This window comes from Epinephelus moara, chromosome 23, assembly GCF_006386435.1.
Source record: "Epinephelus moara isolate mb chromosome 23, YSFRI_EMoa_1.0, whole genome shotgun sequence".
Lineage (NCBI taxonomy): Eukaryota > Metazoa > Chordata > Actinopteri > Perciformes > Serranidae > Epinephelus > Epinephelus moara.
This window is the reverse complement of record NC_065528.1, coordinates 25,441,729-25,467,109: the sequence shown is the minus strand read 5'-3', so window position 1 is coordinate 25,467,109 and position 25,381 is coordinate 25,441,729. Positions and strand designations below refer to the sequence as shown.

The 25,381-nt window shown below is 42.7% G+C and overlaps 1 protein-coding gene across 1 annotated transcript in view; it reads left to right on the top strand.

Moving 5' to 3' along the window:
• sema3c (sema domain, immunoglobulin domain (Ig), short basic domain, secreted, (semaphorin) 3C) overlaps window positions 1–25,381 on the top strand; it is a 70,316-nt gene that overhangs the window by 15,124 nt on the left and 29,811 nt on the right. The window contains exons 3-4 of the mRNA XM_050036752.1: window positions 16,684–16,844; window positions 17,512–17,574. Of these exons, the coding sequence (XP_049892709.1) occupies window positions 16,684–16,844; window positions 17,512–17,574 (224 nt within the window). The remainder of the gene's footprint in view (window positions 1–16,683; window positions 16,845–17,511; window positions 17,575–25,381) is intronic.

The following is a 25,381-nucleotide window of genomic DNA, read 5'->3' as shown; positions in this document are numbered from 1 at the left end:
GAGGAAACGTTCTGGTTGTTTCCTGTGGTACATTTCAAGTTGGTTTTATGTTTTGATGCCTTGTCAACTACAAAAAGTAATTGGAGCCAGTGGTGTGTAAGAACTGTAAAATCTCATTTACATTTGATAAGTTTGAGGTGTCTGCTTATTGTATTTGTCAACAGTAAAACACAAAAAGGGAGCAAAGACTTACTACAAACTATAAACAGAAATGGTCTGACCAGAAATGGACCCAACAGCGCCCCCATGAAAAAGTCCTCACTAAGATGGTACAAAACTTTTTCACAAGGTATTTTTCCTTTGTATGTTTTAAAAATCTGAAGTGGAAACTGGAGTTAGGGGGCCACCTAGTGTTGAAGTGTAAGATCAATTTGTCTCTAAGTATAGCAGAAAGGGTGGTCCTCACTCCCAATGGGAACTGTTCCGGTCCTCACTTTAATGCCTGTACAGGAATGTGTGTGTGTGTGTGTGTGTGTGTGTGTATGGATCTCCCCCAGACTCATGTCCTGAGATGTCCATCTAATTGCCTGAGTTGCAGCATGGACATTTTCTGCAGGAGGGTGAGCTCCAGCTTGCACCGCCTTGGGGGCTGACGGCTTGTGAGATGTTTGACAGCTCCTCTGTCAGTCTGTCTTTCTCTGCCCGTCTCTCTGTGTTTAGCCATTCCTGCGTCTGACCTCGCTCGCCCTGTTGAATGTTTTATTATTCCTCCTTCTAAGCATGTTGAAAGGTAATCAATAGGCATCAATACAAACAGAGACAAGGATAGCCAAGGTCAACTGGAAAATCCTTGGGTGGCAGGCATCACAAAGTAATAACCTATTCTTGTGGAACTATTTATGCAAGCTTGTTTGTCCTTCCTTTGTTGTGTGGTGAATTTTGTACACTTAAGTTATTAAAATGTTCAACAGCTACTCTCATATTGGAGCTTTTCCATCGGCTGAGCAGTGCTTAAGGTTTTATAGGTAAAAAAAAAAGGCACGCACCATTTTTGGATTAAGGCTTAAGACGGATTCCTTCTCCATTACTGGAAATATTGTTTGACGTGAATGGATTTCTTCTGTAAGCACCTGGATCAAAAGAATATGTAAACAAGCTTTTCCCGGAGTCGACAGCCAACTGCAAAAAAAATCAACAGGTGCATTTATCATTGTTGCCCTCACAGCAAACCTTTACCTTCACTCAACACTACAGAAACAACCCCCTCGACCTCGGCGACATCGTGTCACTGAGGAAATATGGCTTTCTCAAACTGACACAGCTTCAGCCTTGAAGAGCAGCAGAGACCGGAGTCCCACCTGGGTGAGCTTTTTTCCCTTTGGCCGTCCTCCATGACTAGTAAACACATCAACTCTGAGAATCCTCTGACCCGTATCTCCTGCAAGCCTCCCCTCGCTCTGAGAGTCTCAGCAACGAGAGCCTCCCAGACAGTAAAATCATAGAGATTTACTGTCCGCTTGAGGTGAGCAGTAACTAGAGGCTCCTGGTGTGGGCGGGTGAGAGGTCGTGGCGTAGAAGTGGTACATGTTGGTTCTGTGCGAAGCAGTGGCCGCCGGTGACATGTGAAGGGGAGGCCAGGTGCTAATTGGAGCAGTGGGAACGCAAACTAGCCGGCGGGGGCAGCGTGATAGACAGGTTGTCATCTCAAGTTTCGGCTCCTACGGGGAATATTAGCCAACACTGTAGCAGGTCAGCCGTGCAACGAAACCAGCAGTTGACATTGGTGCCGGATAACATCACTCCGCACAAACACACACACACTTAGCCGAGGGAGAAAATACACTCCAGGCTCACATGTCATATTTAGATGCAGCGTCTGCTTTGGGATGCCGGCGTGAGAGGAGGCATACATAAGAGCTCAGGCATTCCGTCCAGCCATATGATTCCCATTACAAATGTCTGGTTATAGATAATTGGTGACAGACAACAATCGGAAAATTAATGAGACGTAGTTGATATAAAGCCGAGGCTGGCTTCTGTCCACGACAGTTGCAGAACAGTAAGTTTACGCATGCTGTTTGCATTTTGAGTGCTGAGCACAGCCTGCCTGAGAATGTGGAGTATGTCTGTTGGACAGACAATCGGACGACTCTGTCAGCCAGGCGTCCTGGGTGGTCTCAAAGCACTGGAACGACACCTTAACTTCCCCTCTGCCATATGTATACACCACCAGTCATTACTGTATACCACTAGGCTGGTCCCTGAGGAGAATGGATGGCCGTCTCTTTCGGGCAACGGCCATTACTTATCTCTAGAGGAGGCCTGCCAGTTGCCAGGATAAAGTCTCTCGCTGGTGCAGTATGTGTGAGTGGGCCGGCTCTGTGTTAGGTAAGTGCAGCCATCCAGAACTGAACCAGAAGGGCTCTTGTCCGGACAAAGAGCAATGGTATTTGGCACAAGGTTTGAAGTCAGACCTCTGTGATGAAACCCACTCCATCTTGTGAGGAGAGATGAATTGCGAGGGGGCGGTGCAGGCTCCCGCTTCAATATTTATCAAGATGGGTTATTGGGGTCCTCCCAGCGGCTGCCCCTGACAACCACAGAGCAGGTTCTCCTCCAACTGAAAGGAAAGCAAGCCTCATTAGCATGGAGTTAATTTATTCATGCTGGCCTTTCAGGTACAAAGCCAATTGATGAGGGCTGCATTTGCATGGGAGACACCAAGGGTTGATTTGTAATTGGTCCACTGTCCAACCCTGAAGTGTTAATTAGGAGCAGGGACCTTTTGGCTTGCACTCAGACATTGGTGTTAATCAAAAAACCCAACACTCCAGTCAATTTGTTTAAAGCTGCTCATCCCTGCTTCACACGGGCCAAGCTAATGTCCTGACAAAATAAAACCATGTTGTTGCTCCAGGCTGATTTTATCACCTTTTTATGTCGACGGAGGATTCACATGTGGTGAATCTAATAAAATGCAGCTGTGTTTTTCAGTCTTATTTATTTATTTTATTTGACCTTTATTTAACCAGAAATACCTCTTGAGATTAAACATCTCTTTTTAGGAGTGTCCTGGTCATGACAGGCAGCAACGTAAGTTACAGACAGACAACATGGAACAAAAATAAAGAGTAAAAAATATAATCTAAGATAAGCAATATAAAGCACAAAATAAGATTACCTAAAAAGAACATTTTGTTTTTCAGGCATGATTCTGATTAACGAAGCATCCAAAAACATTCCTGATGAATTGAAATCATACGGTTTAACAACATTAAAACAATCTCTAAAGATCCATTTACAAACTCTCACACAACTCGTGCAGTATAATCCAAGTCTCATTTATCCAGTCGTATGCTTTTACTTTCCCAACAGATAGCCCTTTCCAACAGGGAACAGTTGCCATACCATTGTTTCAATGGTGCAAAACTACCAACCTCTATTAATCTGAAAATGTCCCATGGCCCATTTCTCCAACAGTCCGACATCCATAGTCCATAATCCTGGGACCTGCTGGCCTAGTCGCCGATCCTGGATGTTTTCTACCGACCCTTTACGGTATTTCCCAGCAGCATAGCCTTTCTCAGTGGTGTTTGACCCACCAACCGCGGGTGTATTTCAGTAATCTATCCCTACTTTTCCAGCAGCTTTTGTGCCCCCAAACATTAATTCTTAACCATAACAAAGTGTTTTTTGTGCCTAAATCTAACCGCAAATGTAACGTATCCGTGAAATATACGAAATATACAATGCTAACATTCCTTTGGCGATGAAGTTGTCTAACCACAAGGAGTCTTTATTTTCAGAGAAACGGGACATGGGAGCAATGACGTTTATTTTCAAGATAATGGGCTGTCAGGGGAATGGGCTTTTTCTGTCTAACAGGACATTTGTTGCTGCCCATCATTCCGACAGTCCAAAACCGAAGCCCCATTTGTCCAACAAATGTCCTATTAGACAGAAAAAGCCCATTCCTCTAAATGGGGCTTCGGTTTTGGGCTGTCGGAACCATGGGCTGTCCCTGAGTAAGTGAACAGAGGGTGAAACTTCTTTTATGCTCTGTTCAAAGCCAGACTCTATTGACAAAATCAGCAATTTTACCTTGCTGAACACGTGAGTCTACAGCCATTTTGATCATTTACTGTTACTTTGTGACTTTGTTTTTTTTAAAGGGATAGTTCGGATTCACCAGAGTCACCCAATAAGAAAGACTAAGTAACTGACTGAGGCAGCGGTAGACCAGCAGCTCCCGTGTTCAGTGAGGTAAAATTACCGTTTTTGTCAATGGAGTCTGGCTTTGAAGAGCATAGACATGTTTCACTTTGAATTCAGTTCTCTGTCAGAAAGGCCAGTCTGTTTGGGAAGTACTAAGCACATAATTAGATGAATGAGACTTGGATTATTCGGCAGGAGTTGTGTGAGAGTCTGTCAACAAATGCTTTGATATAGTTTTGCTGTTGTTAAACGTGGCTGCCTACCACTTGAATTCATCAAGGATTTTCTCAGTTTTTGTACTCTTTCACCAGAGACATGCAAGAATAACATTTCTTTACAAATTCAATGTAACACAGGATGAGTAACTGATAAACAAATGGTCAAATGGGGGGGTGAAGTATTCAGTCAACCACTTTCCTCCAACCACACTTCCTTACAATATAAACCACGATGCCACACTGTTTCCTCTGGTGTTCTTCCACCTCTTGTTATCTCAATCAAATCAGAAGAAGAGCCAAAGGCTGTTGATGTGACACCAGCTCAGTCAGTTGGCACCGGCTCCTCAAACCTCAGTCCTGGGCGGTCCAGAACTACAGTTGCCTCTCTCATGAAGATCCCACATACTTTCCAGTGACAGTGAATCTCTCATTTTTACGATGCTGCTTTACAACAAACCGTTCCTTGTATGGACATCCCAAACCAGAACCATGGATGCGTTGTTTACCGCTGGAGGCATTGTCGTAAAACTCGGCCTTTGAAATAGTTTGCATGATCAGATAACTGTCAGTCTGTCAGAAAGTCTTATGGGATGAAAACCTGAGTGAGGCTTCCTTGCGGTTGTTGCCTTTCCTCTCTTTGTTGTACGGTATAATCACGACAGAAAAAAAGCAGAGAATCAGCTAAGTGAGCACAACAATCTCCTCTGCACTCGAACTGCTGCCACACAAACAGGGGCACAATAACAGGCCCTTTTCTGTTGCCCACACTTTTTTCTATTTCTACTTGGTTTTTCACCACAATTACATAAAAGAGGATGTTTTTTTGTTTCTTTTTTTCCTGCGAGACTGTGAGTCTCTGTGGCTTGTTGCCTCTCTGGGTTGTTACCCTGGAGCTGGTGCCCATGAACAATCAATTCCCCTGCAGTTTACAGAAGGCTGAATTACCCGCCACAATGATCACAACATGTATTTTCCTCAGATATCTTTTCTCCAAGGCCGTGGTGACAGCACAAACAAAAAGCAAGGCCTGCTGTCGTGAACCAAAGGGCTGCATTTAATTTTGAAACTCCAAAGAGGATGTCAGTCTGCGATCAACTGACATTGCACACATGTTTGAAAATGAATGTGCATTAGTCTGGCCCTTCTGCAGCTCTGACTGGGATCAATTACCTAATCATTTAGTCCATTAAATGTCAAAAGACAGACGACTGGATGTGCTTTTGTCTGACCAACAATCCAAAACCCAACAATATAATCTAATCTGAATTTTCAACCCAACATGAAGAATGGAAATTTGAACATGTACAGTTCCCTTACAACTGAGGAAACTCCATCCGCTGAAGAAGGTCATGTAATATGATTAAAAGATCCAGAACAGTTAATGGATCTTGTGGTGACATTGTCTTAGATGTGAGCCCATTCTCATTCCGCAGTCATCGAAATCTGGCACTTGGGCAGTCGGCATAAGAAACCATGAAAAAAGGCGTCCTTTAAAGTCAGCATGATTCGTGGCTGGTTTCCGTTATAGTTTAAGGGGGTGTCAATAGGAGATGCAGCGATTCAAGGACGAAAGTTAAGGCGACGTTTCACTTTTTTTATGTGTAAATTGAAAATGGGCAAAAAAAAAAAAAAAAAAAAAGTCTCACTCCAAAGTCGTCGAAATCCGGCGCTTGGGCAGTGACTTGCCGCGTCAGACGAAAAAAGCTGTCCTTTAACGTCAGCATGATACGCAGCCGGTCGCCGTTATAGTTTAATGGCACTTAGCGGCATCAGGGGGGAAAGCAGCAAGACAAGAACGAAAGTTAAGGTGGCGAAAGTCCGAGTAGGTTGGGTGGGGGTGGTGGTGGATGGGTCCAACAAACATCGAATTTCACCCAGCAGAGCAGTGTTTGGTGTTGGGTGTTGCCTAAACCCAATGATGTGCATTAGTTGTGGAAGGGAAAAAAAACCTCAATTTGTTTTGTTGTACCGACTTAGTGCTTTTATTTTGAAAGAGCCTGTATGTAAACGGTAAATTTCCAGTGAAAACAGAAGTTTATTTTGAAAGAAGACAATGCAACAACCGACGCACCCAGGGTACCTTTGACGTTGTATCTGGACATGGAAAGTCCATGACCAAATGTAGATACGTGTCGGAGTGAGAATGTGTTGAAAAAACAGAAAGATGGAGATGCACCCAGTAATATAAAATAAAGAAAATGAGCAACTCCTGATATCTGCAAAGCTGAAAACGGAGCACATTTTTGCTTGACTTACATGGGCAGTCTACCAATTTTACCCCAAAATGTCAGTTGAGTCAATAAAAATAGTTGAATAATGTCTTCTGTATCCCCAAAGGAAGCTCTCTAAATACAGAAAATGATCCTGGTGATGTCATCAGGGTTGGATTGGGGCTTGAGACTTCAAATCTGAAACCAAAAGTATTTTTACCCATACTTGGTGTTAAAAGTTGGGATATCTCGGCCACTGCTGGCTTGATTTTCTCCAACTTTATGACAGTGCAACACTCAATTGAATAAGTATCTCTTCAATTCATTAATCAGTTATTAATATTGATTTTCTTTTAATAATTTAATCAATTTATCAGCTGATTGCTTCTGGAAAGCTTCCTGGTTCCTTTTATCCATTTGAATTACAGTCCATCCTCCAGCATGTGAGGAAGAAATTTATCCTCTAATAGGATCTCCTCTGCAGCACGGAAAGCAACCTGCTGTTTAATATTGAATGACCGCTGTCGTTTTTTTAGCCCAACAAAAGGCTTTTGTGCTGCTACCGCTTGACCACTTCACACACACAAAAAAACACATCAAAGAGAGAAAAAGTCTCGGCTCTCCAGTTGCCACCTTGCCCTTTCCGCTAACCCCAGCGTCTATCGCATGGATTAGGGTGTATTGTATCACCACTGGTCTGCCGTCCAACCAATGGGGCGCTATGGGTCAAAGCTCAAAGTCAAAGGCAGGACACTGGGGACTGCTGTGAGGTCCGCAGGGAGTTGTTGGGCCCACCTGCCCACATACATAATAGAAAACCCACCAACTGTCATTGCTCAGACCCTGCTACCTCTCTCTCTTTTCAGTTTCTTTCCCTCCACCTGCAACAAGCACGGCAGCAAGACAGACAAAACATTTCATCACTCACATTACCTCAGCTTCTCTCAATCCTACGATCAAGTCAAGCCCCACCTTTATATCTTTGCACGAAATATCGTCTCTTAAACTGCAAATCCTTTTCCTTTTTGCAAAGCACGACAGGTCTATTATTCTTAAACATATTGTTCTGTCCTTCAGCATCCACAAAATGTTTAAAGGAACATTTCACCCCCCAAATGATCATTTCTCACTCTACAATCTGAATGTGGCAGCAGAAATCCAGACTCATCAGACCAGGCAACGTTTCTCCAATCTTCTATTGTCCAGTTTTGGTGAGCCTGTGTGAACTGTAGCCTCAGTTTCCTGTTGTTAGCTGACAGGAGTGGCACCTGGTGTGGTCTTCTGCTGCTGTAGCCCATCTGCTTCAAGGTTGGACGTGTTGTTGCTTCAGAGATGGTCTTCTGCAGACCTTGGTTGTAACCAGTGGTTATTTGAGTTACTGTTGCCTTTCTATCATCTTGAACCAGTCTGGCCATTCTCCTCTGACCTCTGGCATCAACAAGGCATTTTGGCTCACTCACTGGATATTTTCTCTTTTTCGGACCATCCTCTGTAAACCCTAGAGATGGTTGTATGTGAAAATGCTACAGCCCGTCTGGCACCAACAACCATGCCACGTTCAAAGTCACTTAAATCACCTTTCTTCCTCATTCTGATGCTCAATTTGAACTTCAGCAGGTCATCTTGACCATGTCTACATGCCTGAATGCATTGAATGAAGGCCTTTTTCAGTCAACCTGGCACAGGGAAGGTTGTTAAAGTGGTCAGGGAAGGGCTGCCCTGACTGCAATATCTCAGCCCTTCTAGCTCTACATGTGCCGTCACCTCTGACCCAATGGGCATGTGAAGGTGGACCCCTGTCCTTCCACTTAAGGAGAATTCGTCAGCGGCCCAGAAGGGACGGAAAAGCCATGAAGTTTGATTGGCTACTTGAAAGAGACAAGCCTTCTGGAGCTACTCCAAACACGGCAGTTACAGGGTTCAGTGGTATATACGACCATACATCTGTGAAAGAGTTTCAGATATCGATGACCAAAATGGGGCAATCGAACGACAGGAGAAAAACATGTGGTATGGGGTGTACCGCTTCCTAGTTTTAATCCAGTGTCCCTGTGTTAATTAGTGGTTTGTCTTTTGTTATATGCCAAATATATATCAAAAGCACAGTATCTGAGAATCTTTACATCTTTTCCCCCTCTGTAAAACCAGGTACAGTGGTTTTAAATGTTTGCTGACTCATGCTGCACTCGGGCATTTACAAAAGTTCATCCAGTCAAATGAGACTTTGGGCGACTAACTGGCCACACTGGTCATATAAAACCACACTGCACCATTTGTGGGTTTTAGTAGCTGACAGAGCAACATGGAGAGAAATGGGAAAAGTGTGTGTGTTTGGATATTAGTGAGCAAAACCTTTATTTTCATTTTCAAAATAATGTGGCAGGGGTCTAATTAATCCATCTCTACCTTGTCCTTCTTGAGTGAGGAAGGTGTGTGGAGCCGACGGTCAGCTGTAGCTTCATATCATGCTAAACTTTAAGCTGGCCCTCTCTTTAGTGCTCCAATCGAATGCAAAGGATTTGATTTAAATCTCTCTTGTAACTGTGCACCATGCCAATATTCTGTTTTACTGGGAAATGCATCAGTACAAAAGCTAAAAACACTTTAACTTCTGTTTCACTGTGACTCTAAAGAGTTATTTTGGATTTACCAAAGTCACACAATAACACAAACCGCTGTGTTTGGATTCTTGGTTCAACAGTGGCAGAAAAACAACTTCACAAACTCAATGTAACACCAGCTGAGTAATTGATACAAAGATTGTCATTTGGAGGGTGAGTATTGTTTTTCAATCTGCATCCCCAAAACAACACTGCCCACAACAAGCTGCTCGCCTGAGTGATGACGTCCACAAACACTTTTGACACTCTTCCCTCTCGGGGAAGTTGTGTGATTTCAATAATGAGGAATGTTTATAAACTCAAGACTAATGAATTACATGTGGTCCAGCGGCTTTCTTTGTTACAGACACGAAAACAAAAACAATTGTGCTCCGACTTTTGTTTTCCGTTTTGAAATATCGGCATTCCTGACGTCTGATTAGGAAAATGTGTCCGAACTGTGAGGTTGTGGAGCCAGAACACTTGATAAGATGTCACTGATGGAATGAATCTGGACCGAGCACTAGTAGCAGTTTCAGTCCACAAAGACCTCATACGAAGGTTATGAGCTGGCGTTGATTCTGTAAACATACACTCCCACTGCATATATTGAATGACTCTGAAAACCTTGACAATTGTTGCGAGCAGCCCCCCCCCCTCTCCCTGATGGAGCAGGTGCACCATCTGGTAACTTTTGATGTTGGTCTACAGTGCTGCAGCAGTGCACGCATGACTCATATGTTTGTGCGAGATTGAAAGCAGAGCACTGAGAAGATACCAGATCCAGCGGTATGTGGACCCCAGAGGGTTTCGTTTTGTCTCTCAGCGAATAAGCTGGATCCATGTGACACACCCCTGCTGCGCCCCATCACAGCACCGGGCTTAGCTGGCCTTCCACCCTCACGATAAAATGAAAGTCTCCTATTTCCCCCTGCTGAGAAAACAATACAAAGTTCACCATAATATTAAACGGTTATTTCACCCCGCACCACACCCCTCTGAACAATCTGTTCCCCCTGTGGAATGTTCTGGAGGGATGCTGTCAGACACAGAGCTATGGAGACAGGAGTGTACCATAATGCCCCAGTCAATTAACAGTGGAGGGGGGTGGGTTGGGGGGCTGAAAGTCTGGTTGCTGCTTGTGAACTCACCTCACTACTAGCAACCAAGCCCACCATCAGGGGGGTCAAAGGGTACAGATAACCCTGACAATACAAGCTATCTTGTCGGAAAGGGGGCGCTCCATAACGCTCCAAAGTTACGCAAAATTTTGGCAAGGGAAAGAGGAATATTGGCATTTTTGAAAATGTTGTATCTAGATATGTTTGCACACTAGGGTCCCTAAACAGTCTTTAAATTGCATAAATGCATGAGTATGACTGGAAAACTGGGAGTTGACAACTATATACTCACAATAAATGAAGAAGAATTATTTGTTCACTCTTGATTTGATCGTATGATTTAATACCTTGCAGTTATTTCCTCAGTCAGTGTTTGCTTTTACTGTTCTCTAATCATTCATTGGAAGGCTCAGGACACCCACGTGACTACTTCTGCTTTTCAAAATAAAAAAAACAAGGTCTTACCAAGTACAAGTAGACACAAAATACATGTAGAAATATGATAAATTGCATTATATTTGCAGAAAGTATGAAAATGTATAGGGATCCCCCCCACCCCCAAGTGTTTACATTACATGCACTGCTACATGTAGCTACATGCTAACATCAGGGAAACATGTAAACTTGGTTGCAAATGTTGTCAATTTCAGATCACATTCCTGCTGGAACATGTCTGGTTGTGTTTAGAAGCGTTTATTGGTGATTGTTTAACAAGAGAAAGTGCTGCCACACACAGTAATTGCCTAGCCGCAAGTATACTGCTACTTGTAGCCACATGCTAACATCAGGGAAACTGTTCTGAATACTCTGTTTCCAACTGTTTGTTTCCACTTTTAAGACAAGCTGAAGTCAGCTAGTGACAGCTTTCTTTATATGGTTATCTACTCCAGGGATGTTATTGTAAGTGTTTATAGTATGTAGCTCACACAGCTACATGTAGCTATACGGTAGCCTCTGGGAAACATATAAATGCAGTTGCCAATTTTGTTAATGTTTCCCTAATTTCAGATCATATTCTTGCTGAAACATGTCTGCTTGTTGTTAGAAGCTTTGTTGGTGATTGTTTAAGGAGAGAAAGTGCCGCTATACATAGTAGTTTCCCAGCTGCAAGTACACTGCTACATGTAGCTACATGCTAATGTCAGGGAAAACTGAAACCTTGGTTGCTGGTGTTGTTAATTTCTCCCTGACTTTGGATCATATTCTTGCTGGGACATGTTCGGTTGTGAAGATTTGGAAATAGTAGTTTGACAAACAGCTAAGCTAGCTCCATTGTCATGCTTTTCATAGAAAAGGCTCAGTAAGTCAGGTCAGTGGGCAAACTGCTGATAAAATATGCAGCTACAAGCTCAAGAAAAAGCCTGGAAACAGATTGTTTTCATACATTTCCTTTTTGTCAATTTTGTTTTTTGACCTTTTTCCAACTGAGCTAACGATGGCCAAGGTGTTATAGCTACTAACGTCAGCTAGATAGCTAACTTCAACAGATGTCATGACAATTTAAGACAAAAATATTGCTCAAGTGACAGTGACCTACAATGTCATCTATCAGTCATATTGTTAATTAACCATTTAATTAAAATGTCACTCAGCCCCAGTCCCTGTTTACTGCAGAGGGTTGGTCATTTGTGCCCAATAACAGTCTGTCCTACAGCAACTAAGGCTCAGCTGAGCTAACCAATGCCAGAAAACTGCTGCTTTGCATTTTGCAGTTTGAAGAAAGAATGCTTCATAAACGATATATCGTCTTTAACCTCTAGCCTTTCACTTCACCCCATAATAGCCTACATATTTTAAAAGGCCGTGGGGTTTGGCTTCTACCCACTGATGTTTAACTTAACCACTGAACCTGTATAGGCTATAATGTATGATTGTTAAACTCTCGCTCACACCGTCTATTATAAACATCTGTGTGTTTAATGAAAGCTGCCATCTTTAAGCTCCAGAAGAGGGTTTCAATTAAGATTTACCTCCATGTGTAAAAGCGAGGTACAGTATATTGTGGTCTGAAAGGTTTTTCTGAATCACCTCCAAGAATGTATTTCGGGAAGATGTAAAAAATTGATTTTCCTTTTTGGCTGAATTTGGAGGCCTGTGTGTTTTTAATTAGCTGAAAGTGAGTCTTTCACCCTTGGTGGCTCGCGCTCTGGCAGAGCAAAGCGAGTAACATCTTAAACCTCTTCAGTGTTAGGAAAATATTGCCTCTGCATGGAGCGCTCTGTGATGCTGTCTGCGATGATGCTATCTCCGCAGCTTTGAAGCACGAGCCCGATGCAATCTGTCTTTATAGACTTTATTAAACAAACATCTGCTTGACAGGACGCATTCACCTTTAATTTTGATCCTGGCGAGTCAGGTAAAAACAGAGTCGTATTAGCGTGCATGTTCTCCATTAGGCGCCGGATGATGCTCTCACCTCGGATGATACAATGCTCAAAAATACTTGCTTCAAGACACAAACCGTATAGAGCAATTTAGGTGAACACAGAATCGTGGGAAACTCTCCCGTGACTGAAGTGGTTAACTTGTCTTTATTTAAAGTTAAACACTCCAATCTTCACGAGGCGAACACCCCCTTCAACAGCCTGTGATCAGAGCGAGGGGTGCCACAGAAAAAGCCACTTTCCCTCAAGATAAAAGGCCCCAGCCTCAAAAGCGTATGTCACACAATAATGAAAATGTGACTTTAGCCCAAGGCAGAGAGGCATAGCACAGGCAACCTGTTTGTTGATTAGAGGGGGGAACACAAAGAGAGCTGAGACAGGGTCAATGGAGGGGAGGAAATGGAGGGTGTAGATCTACGTTGCCCCCCCACACCCCCTGCTCTCAGCGCAGATTGAAAAAGTGATAAATATGCATGAGTTTGGCTTCGACAGTGAGGGCCTTTGATGGTATGGTGCAGAGTTCTTTATCTCTGGAGCAAATAGGCTGAAAATAACTGTCTGATAATGTTTACTTTGTGTGTGTGTGAACAATATGCGCTTTTAATGAGTAGAAGAGACTCTGCAGGAAGACTTTTTTTACACAATAGCCTATATACTGTATCTCCTCAACATGTCACAGCTTCTCTGTAATAGACTGGATGAAAGTGAAGTGAAATGTGAGGTACCTCTAGTAATAAATCATACTTGTATCAATATCCAAGGCAATTTATTCCATGTGTCTCACCCAGTAATGATAACGTTGGTGACTCACAGTAAATCAGATAATTATTTCTATTACTTCAGAGTCATCTGCTCTTATCTCAAGGCACGGGAAGAATTTTGTGTTATTAAGTACTAAAGCACATATAAGTGCACACACACTAAATGCAGCCTGGAGACATAATTAAAGTGGACTTATTATGCTTTTCTGTATATTCTGTCATATATATAATGTTACAGTGACAGATGTTCATGTTAAACGCAGCCAAAGTTTCACGTAATGAGGTAAATGTTTGTAAAAGTAATCCCTGTGAGCAAAAACCTCAGGCTTCAGCCCACTCCGAATACTCTGTTTCCAGCTGTTTGTACTTTGAAGACAGGCTGATGTCAGCTAATAACAGATTTCTTTATATGGTCATCTGCTCCAGGCATGCAACAGCAAGTGTTTACATTATGTAGCCAACACTGCTACATGTAGCTACACGCTAACCTCTTCATTTCTCCCCAATTTCAGATCATATTCCTGCTGGAACATGTCAGGTGGTTGTTAGAAGCTTGTGTTGGTGAAGTGCTGCTATATATAGTAATTTCCCAGCTGCAAGTTCACTGCTACATGTAGCCACATGCTAACATCAGGGAAACCGGAAATCTTGGTTGCTGGTGTTGTTAATTTCGCCCCAATTTTGGATCATATTCCTGCTGGAACATGCTTGGTTGGAAGTAAGAAGCTTTTGTTGGTGATTGTTTAACAACAGAAAGTGCCACAAAACACAGCCATTCCCTGGCTGCCAGTACATTGCTACATGTAGCCACATGCTAATGTCAGGGACACCTGAAAGCTTGGTTGCTGATGTTGTTAATATCTCAGCAGTTTTGGACCAGATGTGCAGTTGCAAAGATTTTGGGTAAGATGTTTTTGTTAGTGGTTTTAACAGTAGAAAGTGCTGCTGTGCTTTGTGATATTGCATTAAGCCCGTTTCCACTTAAGAAGTTCCTGGTACTATTTGGGGGGCAGGAACTACTACAGGAACGTCCTCTCGCCTGGCCCTCTCAACCGCCGTGTCTCCACTGAGAGAGCGGAGTACGAGGAAGGTTCCTGTAAAGTTACCGGGCTCTGGATGTGATGTAATCATCGCGCGACCATTTTGACCAGGGCGACGTAGGGACGTAGTTAGCTGTTAGCCGTTAGCGGTGTCTGTATTAACTCAATAAATGGTCCGTGAATTTTTTTTCTTTTTCAGCGGATGTCTTAGTTACAACATGATTGAGCTAACTGGAGTAGTTTCATGTCGTATCCGACAATGGGAGGCTTTTAACAGATGACATCCTGATGTTAGCTTTGCTGCTGCTGTTAGCTGTCCCTGTCAGCTGCAGCCACTGATGCTTTCTAGACATCGTGATTTCCCAAAACTTAATAAATACCACACATAGCAACACAAAACTGCTTTGCTAGCTCAATCATGTTGTAACAAAGATATCCGCTGGAAAAAAAAAAATTTTCACGGACCGTATATTGAGTTACTGAGTTATTACAGACACCGCTAACGGCTAACAGCTAACGGTTAGCCCAGCTAATCTACGATAACCATAGTAATTACAAAACATCACATCCCGCCTTGAGTATATCCAATCAGCACCAAGTAATCTCCAAGCCCCAGTCAGGACTCTCTCGGGCCGTTCTGAGTACCTACTCCGAGGCAGGGACTTGTTTAGCCCCTGTAAAAGTTCCGGAGCGCTGGTTCCTGTGGTGGAGACACACACCAACAGCCCCGGCCCTGTAAAATTACCCCGAAGTTCCTGCGGTGGAAAGTGGCCTATTCACCAGCTGCAATGAGGGTGCAGAGATATGGAAGACACAGAAACGCTGACCAAGTAGGGCAGTCTAGGCAGTCTTGGGAGGCTGAAAGAGTCAACACATTCTCACTCCAGTCTAGTCACATATTTACTTTTGGTCGTGGACTTTCCACATCCACATACGATGTGCAAGGTACCCTGGGTGTGTTGGTTGTTGACATTCTGAGACTCTGTGTCAAGTTCTGCTTGTTACATGCATTTCTGTTTTTACAGGAGTTAACATCCAGTCTCTTTCAAAATAAACACACTACGTCAGTACACCACTGCTAATTGATGTTGTTTTTCCAACTAACATACATGGTTAGGTTTAGGAAAAAAAGAACAGGGTTGGGCTTTATAATCGTAAGGGACGCAAACACCGCTCTCTCGGGTGAAAGTTGGTGTTTGTAGGACCCTCCCACCAGCACTACTCAAACTTTCACCGCCTTCATTTTTGCTCTTGTCCTGTCACATTTCTTCCTGACGTTAAACTGTAATGGCAACCGGCCACATATCATGCCAACGATAAAGGACGGCTTTTTTTGTCAGTGCCTGACGCCACAAGTCACTGCCCAAGCGTCGCATTTCGATGACTGTGGAGTGAGACCAGGTTGAGAGGGTCAGGCACTAAAACAGAGCATTTCAGAGTGTGAACACAGGGTTTCCAGCACAGACAACTTTAGGAAAATAAAGTGTTTTCTTAAACATAAAAGCATGGGAAAATATTTTTTAGAAACTTTAAAAACAAGTATGAACCTGAACATTTGCAGAATAGGTCCTACACCTACAATGGGAAGTGTTGCATTTTTTTATACTTCATATTAAAGAATTAAAACATTTACTTTAACAAAATACACTTAACTTAATAAATGTCTCTATGAAAGAATAAATAAAACAAACTAAATGACGAACAATCAAATCAAAGAATACAAGGATACAACTACAGAACGACTACACAATCTGACCTTGAACTCAGTGTAAAGTTTTGTTTCATGACTGTTTTGGATAGATTCATTTAAGTTGTTACCAAAAATGTTATGGTTTGATTCCAACCTTAAGTGTATAACGATAACGATCTGTACTATAATACTACCTTTCTGCTGTCTCACATCTTCAGTTTCCCTCCTTGTGAAACTGCAATAGAAGAGAGCTGACATGTTCAAGGAGCAGCATCCAAATCCTAAAAGTCTTCTTTAGAGATCTCGTTTAAAACCCACGGGCTCACACACAAAAACCTTATTTGGAGATCTCTTGTTTTGAGGGAGATTAATGTGAGCTTGTGTGTAGCTGATTCTCTCGAGTTTAATTTAGCAGAAGTCTGAGAAAACGTCTCTCATCTCCGCGTGGAAACAAGCTCATGTGTATGTTTTGCTAAGCCTTTCTCTTCTCTGTGTGTCTCTCAGACCTGACGGCCTCCCAGTCCTTTGAACACTACAGCATATCAGACAAGGCCATGGACTACAGGATCCTGCAGATGGACGAGGACCAGGACAGGATGTATGTGGGCTGCAAAGACCATGTCCTCTCCATGGACATCAACAACATCACCCATGGCACACTAAAGGTCAGCAGCTTCCTGTTATTAGGGTCAGCGCTGGCATCTGGCGTCTTTTCCTCTCGCCATCACAAAGGAGAAAATAAAGCGTTTGTTAAATTTAACAGTATGTCAGGCACATCGTGAAACTGCTGCGCTGCCATTATTCTACTCTCTGCAATGATATGCAAATTACCATACATTTGCCATGATCAGAACAATTTTAGGGTTATTCAAAAGAGGCATAAAAATGCTGGAGCTCTCTGATAACTGATTCAGTATGCAGTGAAGGAGTTATCTCCAGCGTAATTGACAGGCATGAAGTGCATAAACAGATGGGAAAGCATTTAGGTTCCCCCAGAGAGTGCTGCACCGCATCCATTTTTTCCAAGTAAATTGCTTGATATATTCATTGAACTAGACCTCCAAGCACCTCTCCCCGCTTTGAAAACACACACATTTTCCACAGGCGGGAGCTGGCTGTAATCACCGACACCACAAACTTCTGTCGAAACCGAAACTTTTACAACATTTGTTTTTGTTCGTTTTCCACAAATTCTCCCTGTGATATCTGTGTGTGTTAAGGATATGATCAGACCTCGACGTGGGCATATTCATGTCTCAATCTGTTACTGGCTTTCTGGGCCCACTTTACTATCTGTCACTGATTTAAGTGCTGTGCTGTTTTTCCCACCAGGTGTTTTGGCCTGCGTCTACGAGTAAGATAGAGGAGTGCCAAATGGCAGGAAAGGACCCTACGGTAAGAACCCAGCTCAGTTCAAACCCAGTTCAACCAATAAATAATCACAGGTGAATGAAGCTGCTGCTATTTTCTGTGTCAGTGGTAAATATCTTAAAATTTTAACATGTTCATGCATCAGATTTTAATGGATTTTCTTTAAGCAAGCACATGTACACATAGGCCCAATCCCAATACCCCCCCTTGTCCACTACCCCTTAGCCCTTGGCCCTACCCCTAGCCATTGTCCACTACCCCTTGGCCCTTGAAATGAAGCAACAAGGGGTAGGGGTTGAAATCTTTCCCTAGGAATTGAGACACCACTCACTACGTCACTGCGTCGGTTACGTTCACGCATACGTAACTATTTTAAACAGGAAGCTGCGAGCCATCTACATTTCCAACTGGCATCTACAATGGAGTCTCCGGTTGAGTTCATCCTATCACTTTTGCTGTATTGATCATGCTTCGTTTGATGAACGACAAACAACAGGGGACTTCTGCTGGCTAGCTAGCTAGCTAACCAGCTAACATTATGAGGTAGCATAGTTATACTAGCTGGCGTGTTATCGTAATGTGAAAAATCCGACAATTTTGCAGAACAGGACAGATGACAGACACTAGATAGTGTGAGCTAGCTAACTAGCTAACAATTATGATATGATTATGATATGACATGAATTATATTAAAGGGCCAGTCAGCGGTTTCTGGCGGTATCTGCTGGTCAACCAGTGTATTGCAACTCTTCCCATAGGGTTTCAATAGGGATTCTGGAACAACATGGCAGCATCCATGAAATTCGACCCGTGCTTCCAGGTATATAAAACGACTCACTCTAAGATAAAGGAGAATGCAGAAATGATCACTTCTGATGTATTATGCACTATTTTATTATACTTATGAAAATTATATTCAGTTTCCACAAAAAACAATATATTTAACGTTATATTAAGAGCATTTTATTTTCACCACTAGATGCCGCCAGAAACCGCTGTACTTTATCAATTTATATTACATACTGTATTGTTGCTAGACCCAGTGCCCTTTTCTGCCTTTGAGCCCCTGCCCCTCTATTAGCCTGTGCACGGCCCTGTCTTTAAGACCACATTTTTGGTGAATATGTACGATACACACACCTTCTACTGCGGATTTTAGCCTTCCTTCATATGTTTTTTTCTTCATATGTGTGAAAGATCTTCCTGCTTGAGCTGATTTGCATGTCATGTTTGTATTGTCACACTTAAATGTTGTCTTTGAAACAGAACTGTGTAACTTTTGAATGAAGAAATAACAAAGTCTTCCTCTGATCAAATCAAAAATGCTGAATTCAAGAGAATAAACTAAACGGCGGTCTTGCAGGGCCAGACGTATAAACCACGCATATGCCTTTTCCCCTCACATAAAAACGCATTTTTCTGACTGTTATGAAAAGGACGAGATTAAATCAAAGTTGAGAGATGTGTAACATTGTTCCATGTTTATCAGTTTCACTGGGTGTGTTATCATTTTTTCAGGCTGCATATTGCTCTGTAGAATGTCAATCAAGGGCACAATAATAAAGTTCATTTTAAATAATTTACAAGCACCATCTTCTTGTTAAAGGACCGTTTAATTTTATTCTGAATTGTGAAGCACTTTGCCAAGTCAGTTGCAACATGAGCTCTATGAATGAACATCCTATATATGATAATTTAGAATTTACGACAATGGTTTTCAGAAACATGATGGATTAGTCAACACTACAAATATCCACAGTGTGTAATGAGTCTTTCTGGCACCTTTGGAGAACCTCGCGATCCGACATAATCAGTCAAACAGCACTTCTTCTCTGCTCCGCTTCTCATTGACAGCTCTAATGAATGTTGGATTGGACACTATTGATTTTGCGAACATATTTAAGGACAGTTCTAGATCCATTGATGGTGAACTGTGTGGTGTGGCAATGAGGCTCGTGCACGTGCACCCAGTTCCACAATCAGACAGATTAAGGCGTATGTGCGGCTTTATGTATCTGACAAAAAGAATGCCAATGCACATTTCTGTCTTAGTGCGTACAAAGAGTTTACGTAGATTTATGCATCTGGCCCAACATTGATAAAAGACAAATGTTAACACTGGTATTTGCACATTTTTTGTGGATATTTATGCGGATCCACCGTGTTAAACCGACTACTGATTGGGCGGTGGTTCTTCTGTGTGGACACATGTTGAAACTATAATATGACGCATGGTCACTGCACAGATTCTACTCAAACTGGAAAAACATTTTGGATAGAGTTGTTGGAAAAGTCTGTGGAAAGTAATTTCTTCATCCTTCGAACAAAGGCGCACTAGCGATGTCCCTTACAACAATATGGACCCCATAAACAGCAGCTTATACTGAGGTTGCTAATGGTAGCTAAAGTAAAGAATTACACAAGACACAGACAGGTCAGAAAAACAGTATATATGACAAGTCATGCTTTTCTGCCACAGTGGTTGAGATGTAGACTAAAGGTTTTGTCAGCTGTTCCCAGATCCATCTCTCCAAGTGGGTCTCCGGCGGAACTGTGCGTGCCACCTCCTGGGATTTCCCTCTCCCATCTGTGAGCTTGTGTCGGGTCCAACCACATGTGTAGCAGGCAGCAGATGTCTTCAGGGTCAGGGTCGACTGGCCCAGAGTCCTCCTGGCATTGGCGCAGTTTGTCAGGAACAAGAGTGAGGCGTGGGAGGATGGAGGGCCGCGGAGTGCTGTAGAAAAATAAACCAGAATCAAAGCTTGTAAATGGGATGCAGCTCATTGACGCAGAGGATTCATAACCCGGCCTGATTCTGAGCCGCACTTGTTAGCTTCAACAAGATTTAATGAAGGCATACAGTAGGGCTCAGAAGACTGATCCTCCTCCGCCTCTGTTTGCCTCTAATTGGGTTGTTCTGGAATGCACAGTTGCCTATAGACGCCGCAGTGCGGAGAACAGAGAGAAGTTTTAAAGAGAAAACCTCCTGAGCAACTTTTCACATGAATCGAAACCCTAATTTTCAAAGTAACAATACAAGTTACCATAAAAAGCATCGCGCTACGACCAGCGCTGCCTGTTTGTCCTACATTCTCCACCATCTCTGCATCCCCCTGACAGCAGCCGGGGTAATGGAGCCAGGCTTTTGTACAACACGCTGTTGCAGAAATAGAGAAGAAGCTGTTTCCAGTCACTGAGTGATTTGTGCTGCTCTGAGTCACAGCCCGCCTGCTGCAGACAGGCTCCCACAAATATTTGGATGAGCCATCTTTGCGTGGAGCCACTCAGTGGCCTCTTCTCTCCTCTGTCATCCCTTTCTTTACTCACAGCAATGCCAGTTTCTTTTCTAAAAATTTCTCTTCCGGTCTTAGTATGTTTTCCACTTCTCATGGTCACTTTTTCCAACTCTCGGTTTCCTCTCTACCGCAGTATATTTCATTCTCTCTCTTCCATGATGCTGCTCGTCTTTCTCATGGTCTCCTTCATTTGCATCAAAGCCCCCATACATCTGTTATGGTTACCCTACACATCTGTATATATTAAGTTCCTCCTCTCTGATAGAATCTGTGGTCAAGAGGGGCTCCAGACAGCGACCGCACAGTGTTTGCGCCGGAGGGTGGCGCAGAAGGAGAAATGTAGACCAACCAGGTTGATTATGTCTGTTTGCTGCTCGCTTAAAAGCCTCCACTTTAAACTCAATGTGATCGCCACTTGAATTTGAGGCTGTGAGGCTGGATGCTGTTTATCTGGCATGGTCACGAAGTCTGTGTGAGTACGAATAGGGAACACAAGAGGGAAAATAAAACTCCTATAATGTTCCTTTTAACACTGGGACCACTTTGAAACACATCTGTTCCAGTTGTTCCTTCAGCTTCAGAGATCAGAATACAGAGAAAAACTATAGATATAGATACATATACAGATATAGATATATTGGAACGTAAGTAAACAAAACGTTGAAGAAGAGTACACTTGCAAGATAAATGTGACAGTTTCTAATGTCACAATCGAGGGACAACTACACAGGTTGATTTTAGCGCTGCTCATCGTGGACTATATTGCTGTCATTGTTCATTTTAGTCAAACCATACAGTTTGAAAACGAGGCGCGGCTCCAACTAGAAAACAATGTTTTGATGCATTGGATGTGCTGAATGTGCATATTAAGGCAGTACAGGAGGAGGTGCACATTAATAATCCTCCAGGACTGTAACATGCTCATGTTTAACCCAAACAATGTGTCATGTGACTGCAGTTGGTTCAGATCCAGGTCGGAACACGTTCTCACCACAAACGAACCGCACCAGAGTTCATTTGTAACCGGACTGAGACCACCTCTTCAAGAAGGTCTCAGTCCGGTTGTTCTGGTGCGCACCTGAGTGTGATTGCTGTGTTCACACCTGCCCAAACGAACCGCACTTAAGGGGCAAACAAACTTGAGCTTGATTGAACCGAACCAAACAGGGCAGGTGTGAAAGCACCCTAAGAGTGCTGCAGAAAAACCTGGAAATGACTAAATGAGTTAGCATTTTAGCACTCCTGTTCCCTCATCTTGAAGTCAATGGATTTTTTTGAATGAGGTTTTGGTTAAATGCCTGAAATAAGGTCTGTGGTTAATACAAGCTTAAGAGACTTTCACGTTTTATTCTACAAAATACGTCTGTGAATACCCCACTAGTGAAATTTGAAGCTTTTATGTGTCTTAAAAAAGGTGCTTAACAGGTGGCTAAATTGGACTACAGAAGGTCATAAGTCTGGACCTGGCTTTACAACTTTACAGCCTTGTTGTGGTGAGGTTGAAGTGTTTGTTTATCACCTAACGTTAGCTTTTTATTTCAAGCGATTGCATTTACACTATTATCTTGCCTAACCCTAACCCTAATCCAATGGGAAAATCCCATAGGCTTTTTGACAAAGGAAACCAGGGCGATGCTAACTCCATGTTTGCCTACAAAAAAATCATCACCCCTGCACCACTCTATTGACCACCTCTAAATGGATAGTGCTTCGACATGTGGCACTTAAACTCACTGTTTTGTGTTGTAAATGTCTTTTTCTTTCTGTTGGCTTCACTGATAGTCAGCCGGCTGTTAAATATCTTTTGGCGGACAGCATTTTTAGGTTTTCTTCGTACACCTGACCCATGGTGGCAAACGGCGTTGCCAGAGGTCAGGCACAATGTTTCTGCAGCAATGCTATCCCACCATTATGGGTTGGAATGGCGTTACCAATGGTTAACATCGAATAAGTGGCACTGCTAGCTCACTCCCACTCAACCCAGGTGATGCACAGTGCACAGCGGCGGCGAGCTAACCAATTTAGCATAAATACCCTATTAGCTTGGCTGCTTATGTGGTACAGCATAGTGCTAATGCTACTGCTAATCTGAAAAGTAGAAAATTTTACCCTGAGACCGACATGCGTAACCAGTGAAAAACAATTTCGGCAGTTAATGGCTCTGTGAAACCTGACATTAGTTATGGGTGCAGGCCCCAGACCCAGCGGGTGTGAAAGTTGAAGGAGGCTGTGACGGGATGACTGGGTGATAAAAGTAAGGAGAAAGCAAGACAGACAGGGAGAGATAAAGAGGAGGAAGATAAATAACCTAGATGGGTGTGTGACGCTGAAAATTCAGTTGTTTTTCGTCGATAGCTCCCAGCGGAGCTGTGCACCGACCGTGAGCTGCAGCAGCTGCCATTCCTGCAGCCACGGCCAAGTTCCTGACGGCTCCCTGGATACGTGTTCCTCTCCTCCCCACTTCTTTCTTCTCCCTCTTCCTTTCTTCACTCGTTTCTCTGCGAGCTCAAACTTAATTAGCCACAAAGTCCAGCACTCCTGCTGCTGCTGTTTGAGTTGAGGTGAAAGCAGAGATGGAGGGAGATTGGTAATCTGCCTCTCCTAGATATATCACATATACCACTGACACTCTTTTTCCACTGGCTCTAATACCAGAGCACTGAGCTGTAGGATTGTTTGATTGTGCAGCATGTGATTGTGTAACTGTCATAAGAAGTGAGATAACTTTGAGTTTCTCCCTCATATGGAATGGGATACTTCAGGAGAGATAAACAAGCTCTGGATGTGGTATTCACCTTGGCTGTATACCAGGAAGTAGACTTTAACCTCTGTTATTTCTGCCTCAGCACAGCGTGTCATAGCTGTAATTAATAAAATATGACAGTAATAATTTTTTTACAGCGCTGTAATGGCTCGGAGAAGTGTTGCCAACTGCTATTCATACTGTAATTGTATTATTAAATTATTGTAATGTTAGATCACAGTAAAGCCACATCATGCTAAACAGTGGCCACTTTGGCAACAAGTAAAAATTATGAGATTACGCTAAATGCTAAAATACTGTTTCAAGCTTGTGTAACATTATCAAGTGAAGAAGAGTCATAAAGTTAGCAAGCTAATTCACTAATCTGCACTTTACAACAACATTTATCTAAAGTTACCTAACATTTGTTAATATTTAGCCATCTTACGCTACTGCTCATATCTAACCAACTAATGCAGGATTTATACTTCTGGGTCGAATTGACCCCATACCTACGGCGTTGGCTCTGCATCGCCTAACGTGCACCTCTCCCCAGAAATGTAACTACACGTCGCGGCGACGCAGACCTCCTGTCTATTTCTGTAAGCTGAAACCATTTCCCTCAGTGGAAACAACGCATTTATTTACTTTATTTTCACAGATAAAACAACAATAAATTGTTTAGACCATAAAGCTTCCATTAAAAAAAAGCATTTTAAGTCTTGTGTGTGATTTATCCTGGCTTCATATGAGTAGAGGAAAAGTCTGCTAGTCGTTAGGCTAGTTTATACAATGTAAAATGCCATAGGCTTGTGCTAATAACGTTAGCATGTTGTATTTGTTTAGAAAACGTGTTGACAATTTTTTTGTTGGTGAACCTTGTGAGTTGTAATGGAGCCGAATTTTTGAAATATTACTTTCGCTGAATGTTGCTGTTGTCCCTGGCTTCATATGAGTAGAGGAAAGGTCTGCTAGTCGCTAGGCTAATTTATACAATGTAAAATGCCATAGGCTTGTGCTAACAACGTTAGCATATTGTATTTGTTTGGAAAATGTGTTGACAGTTGTTTTGTCAGTGAACCTTGTGAGTTGTAATGGAGCTGAATTTTGTAACATTACCTTTGTTAAATGTTGCTGTTGTCCCTGGCTTCATATGAGTAGAGGAAAAGTCTGCTAGCCCCTAGGCTAATTTATACAATGTAAAATGTCATAGGCTTGTGCTAAAAACATTAGCATGTTGTATTTGTGGGGGAAATGTGTACTAGTGTTTGAAATTGTTGCTATTAAGCCATGTTTAATGTGTGTTTTGAATCAACTGAACTTTACAGCACTTCACAGAAACCCCACCGCCTCCTAGTGTTTTGGAGGTGTAACTGCAGAGTGACGCAGACAAGTATAAATGCTCACAATGGTGTAGTCTCTGCATAGAGCTGACGCACAAGTATAAATCCCGGCTTAAGGCTGTAGCAGCAAAACTCTTAAAGGCATTGAATGGAGCAATGGTGCGTTTCATTCATGCCTCTGCACTTGTATCAGCCGTGGCCAGAGACATTTTCGGGTTGTCCGTCCTACCATCCCTCTCATTCTCGGAATTGTGTTATCTCAAGAACCCCTTGAGGAAATCTCTTCAAATCTGGCACAAAGATCCTCCTGGATTCATGGAAGAACAGATACGAATTTGGTGGTCAAAGGTCACTTACAAAAGAGATTTTTGGCCATAAATCAAGAAATCAAATGCTGACTATGACAAAAATTCACACAAATGTCTAATAGGATAAAATGATGAAGTGAT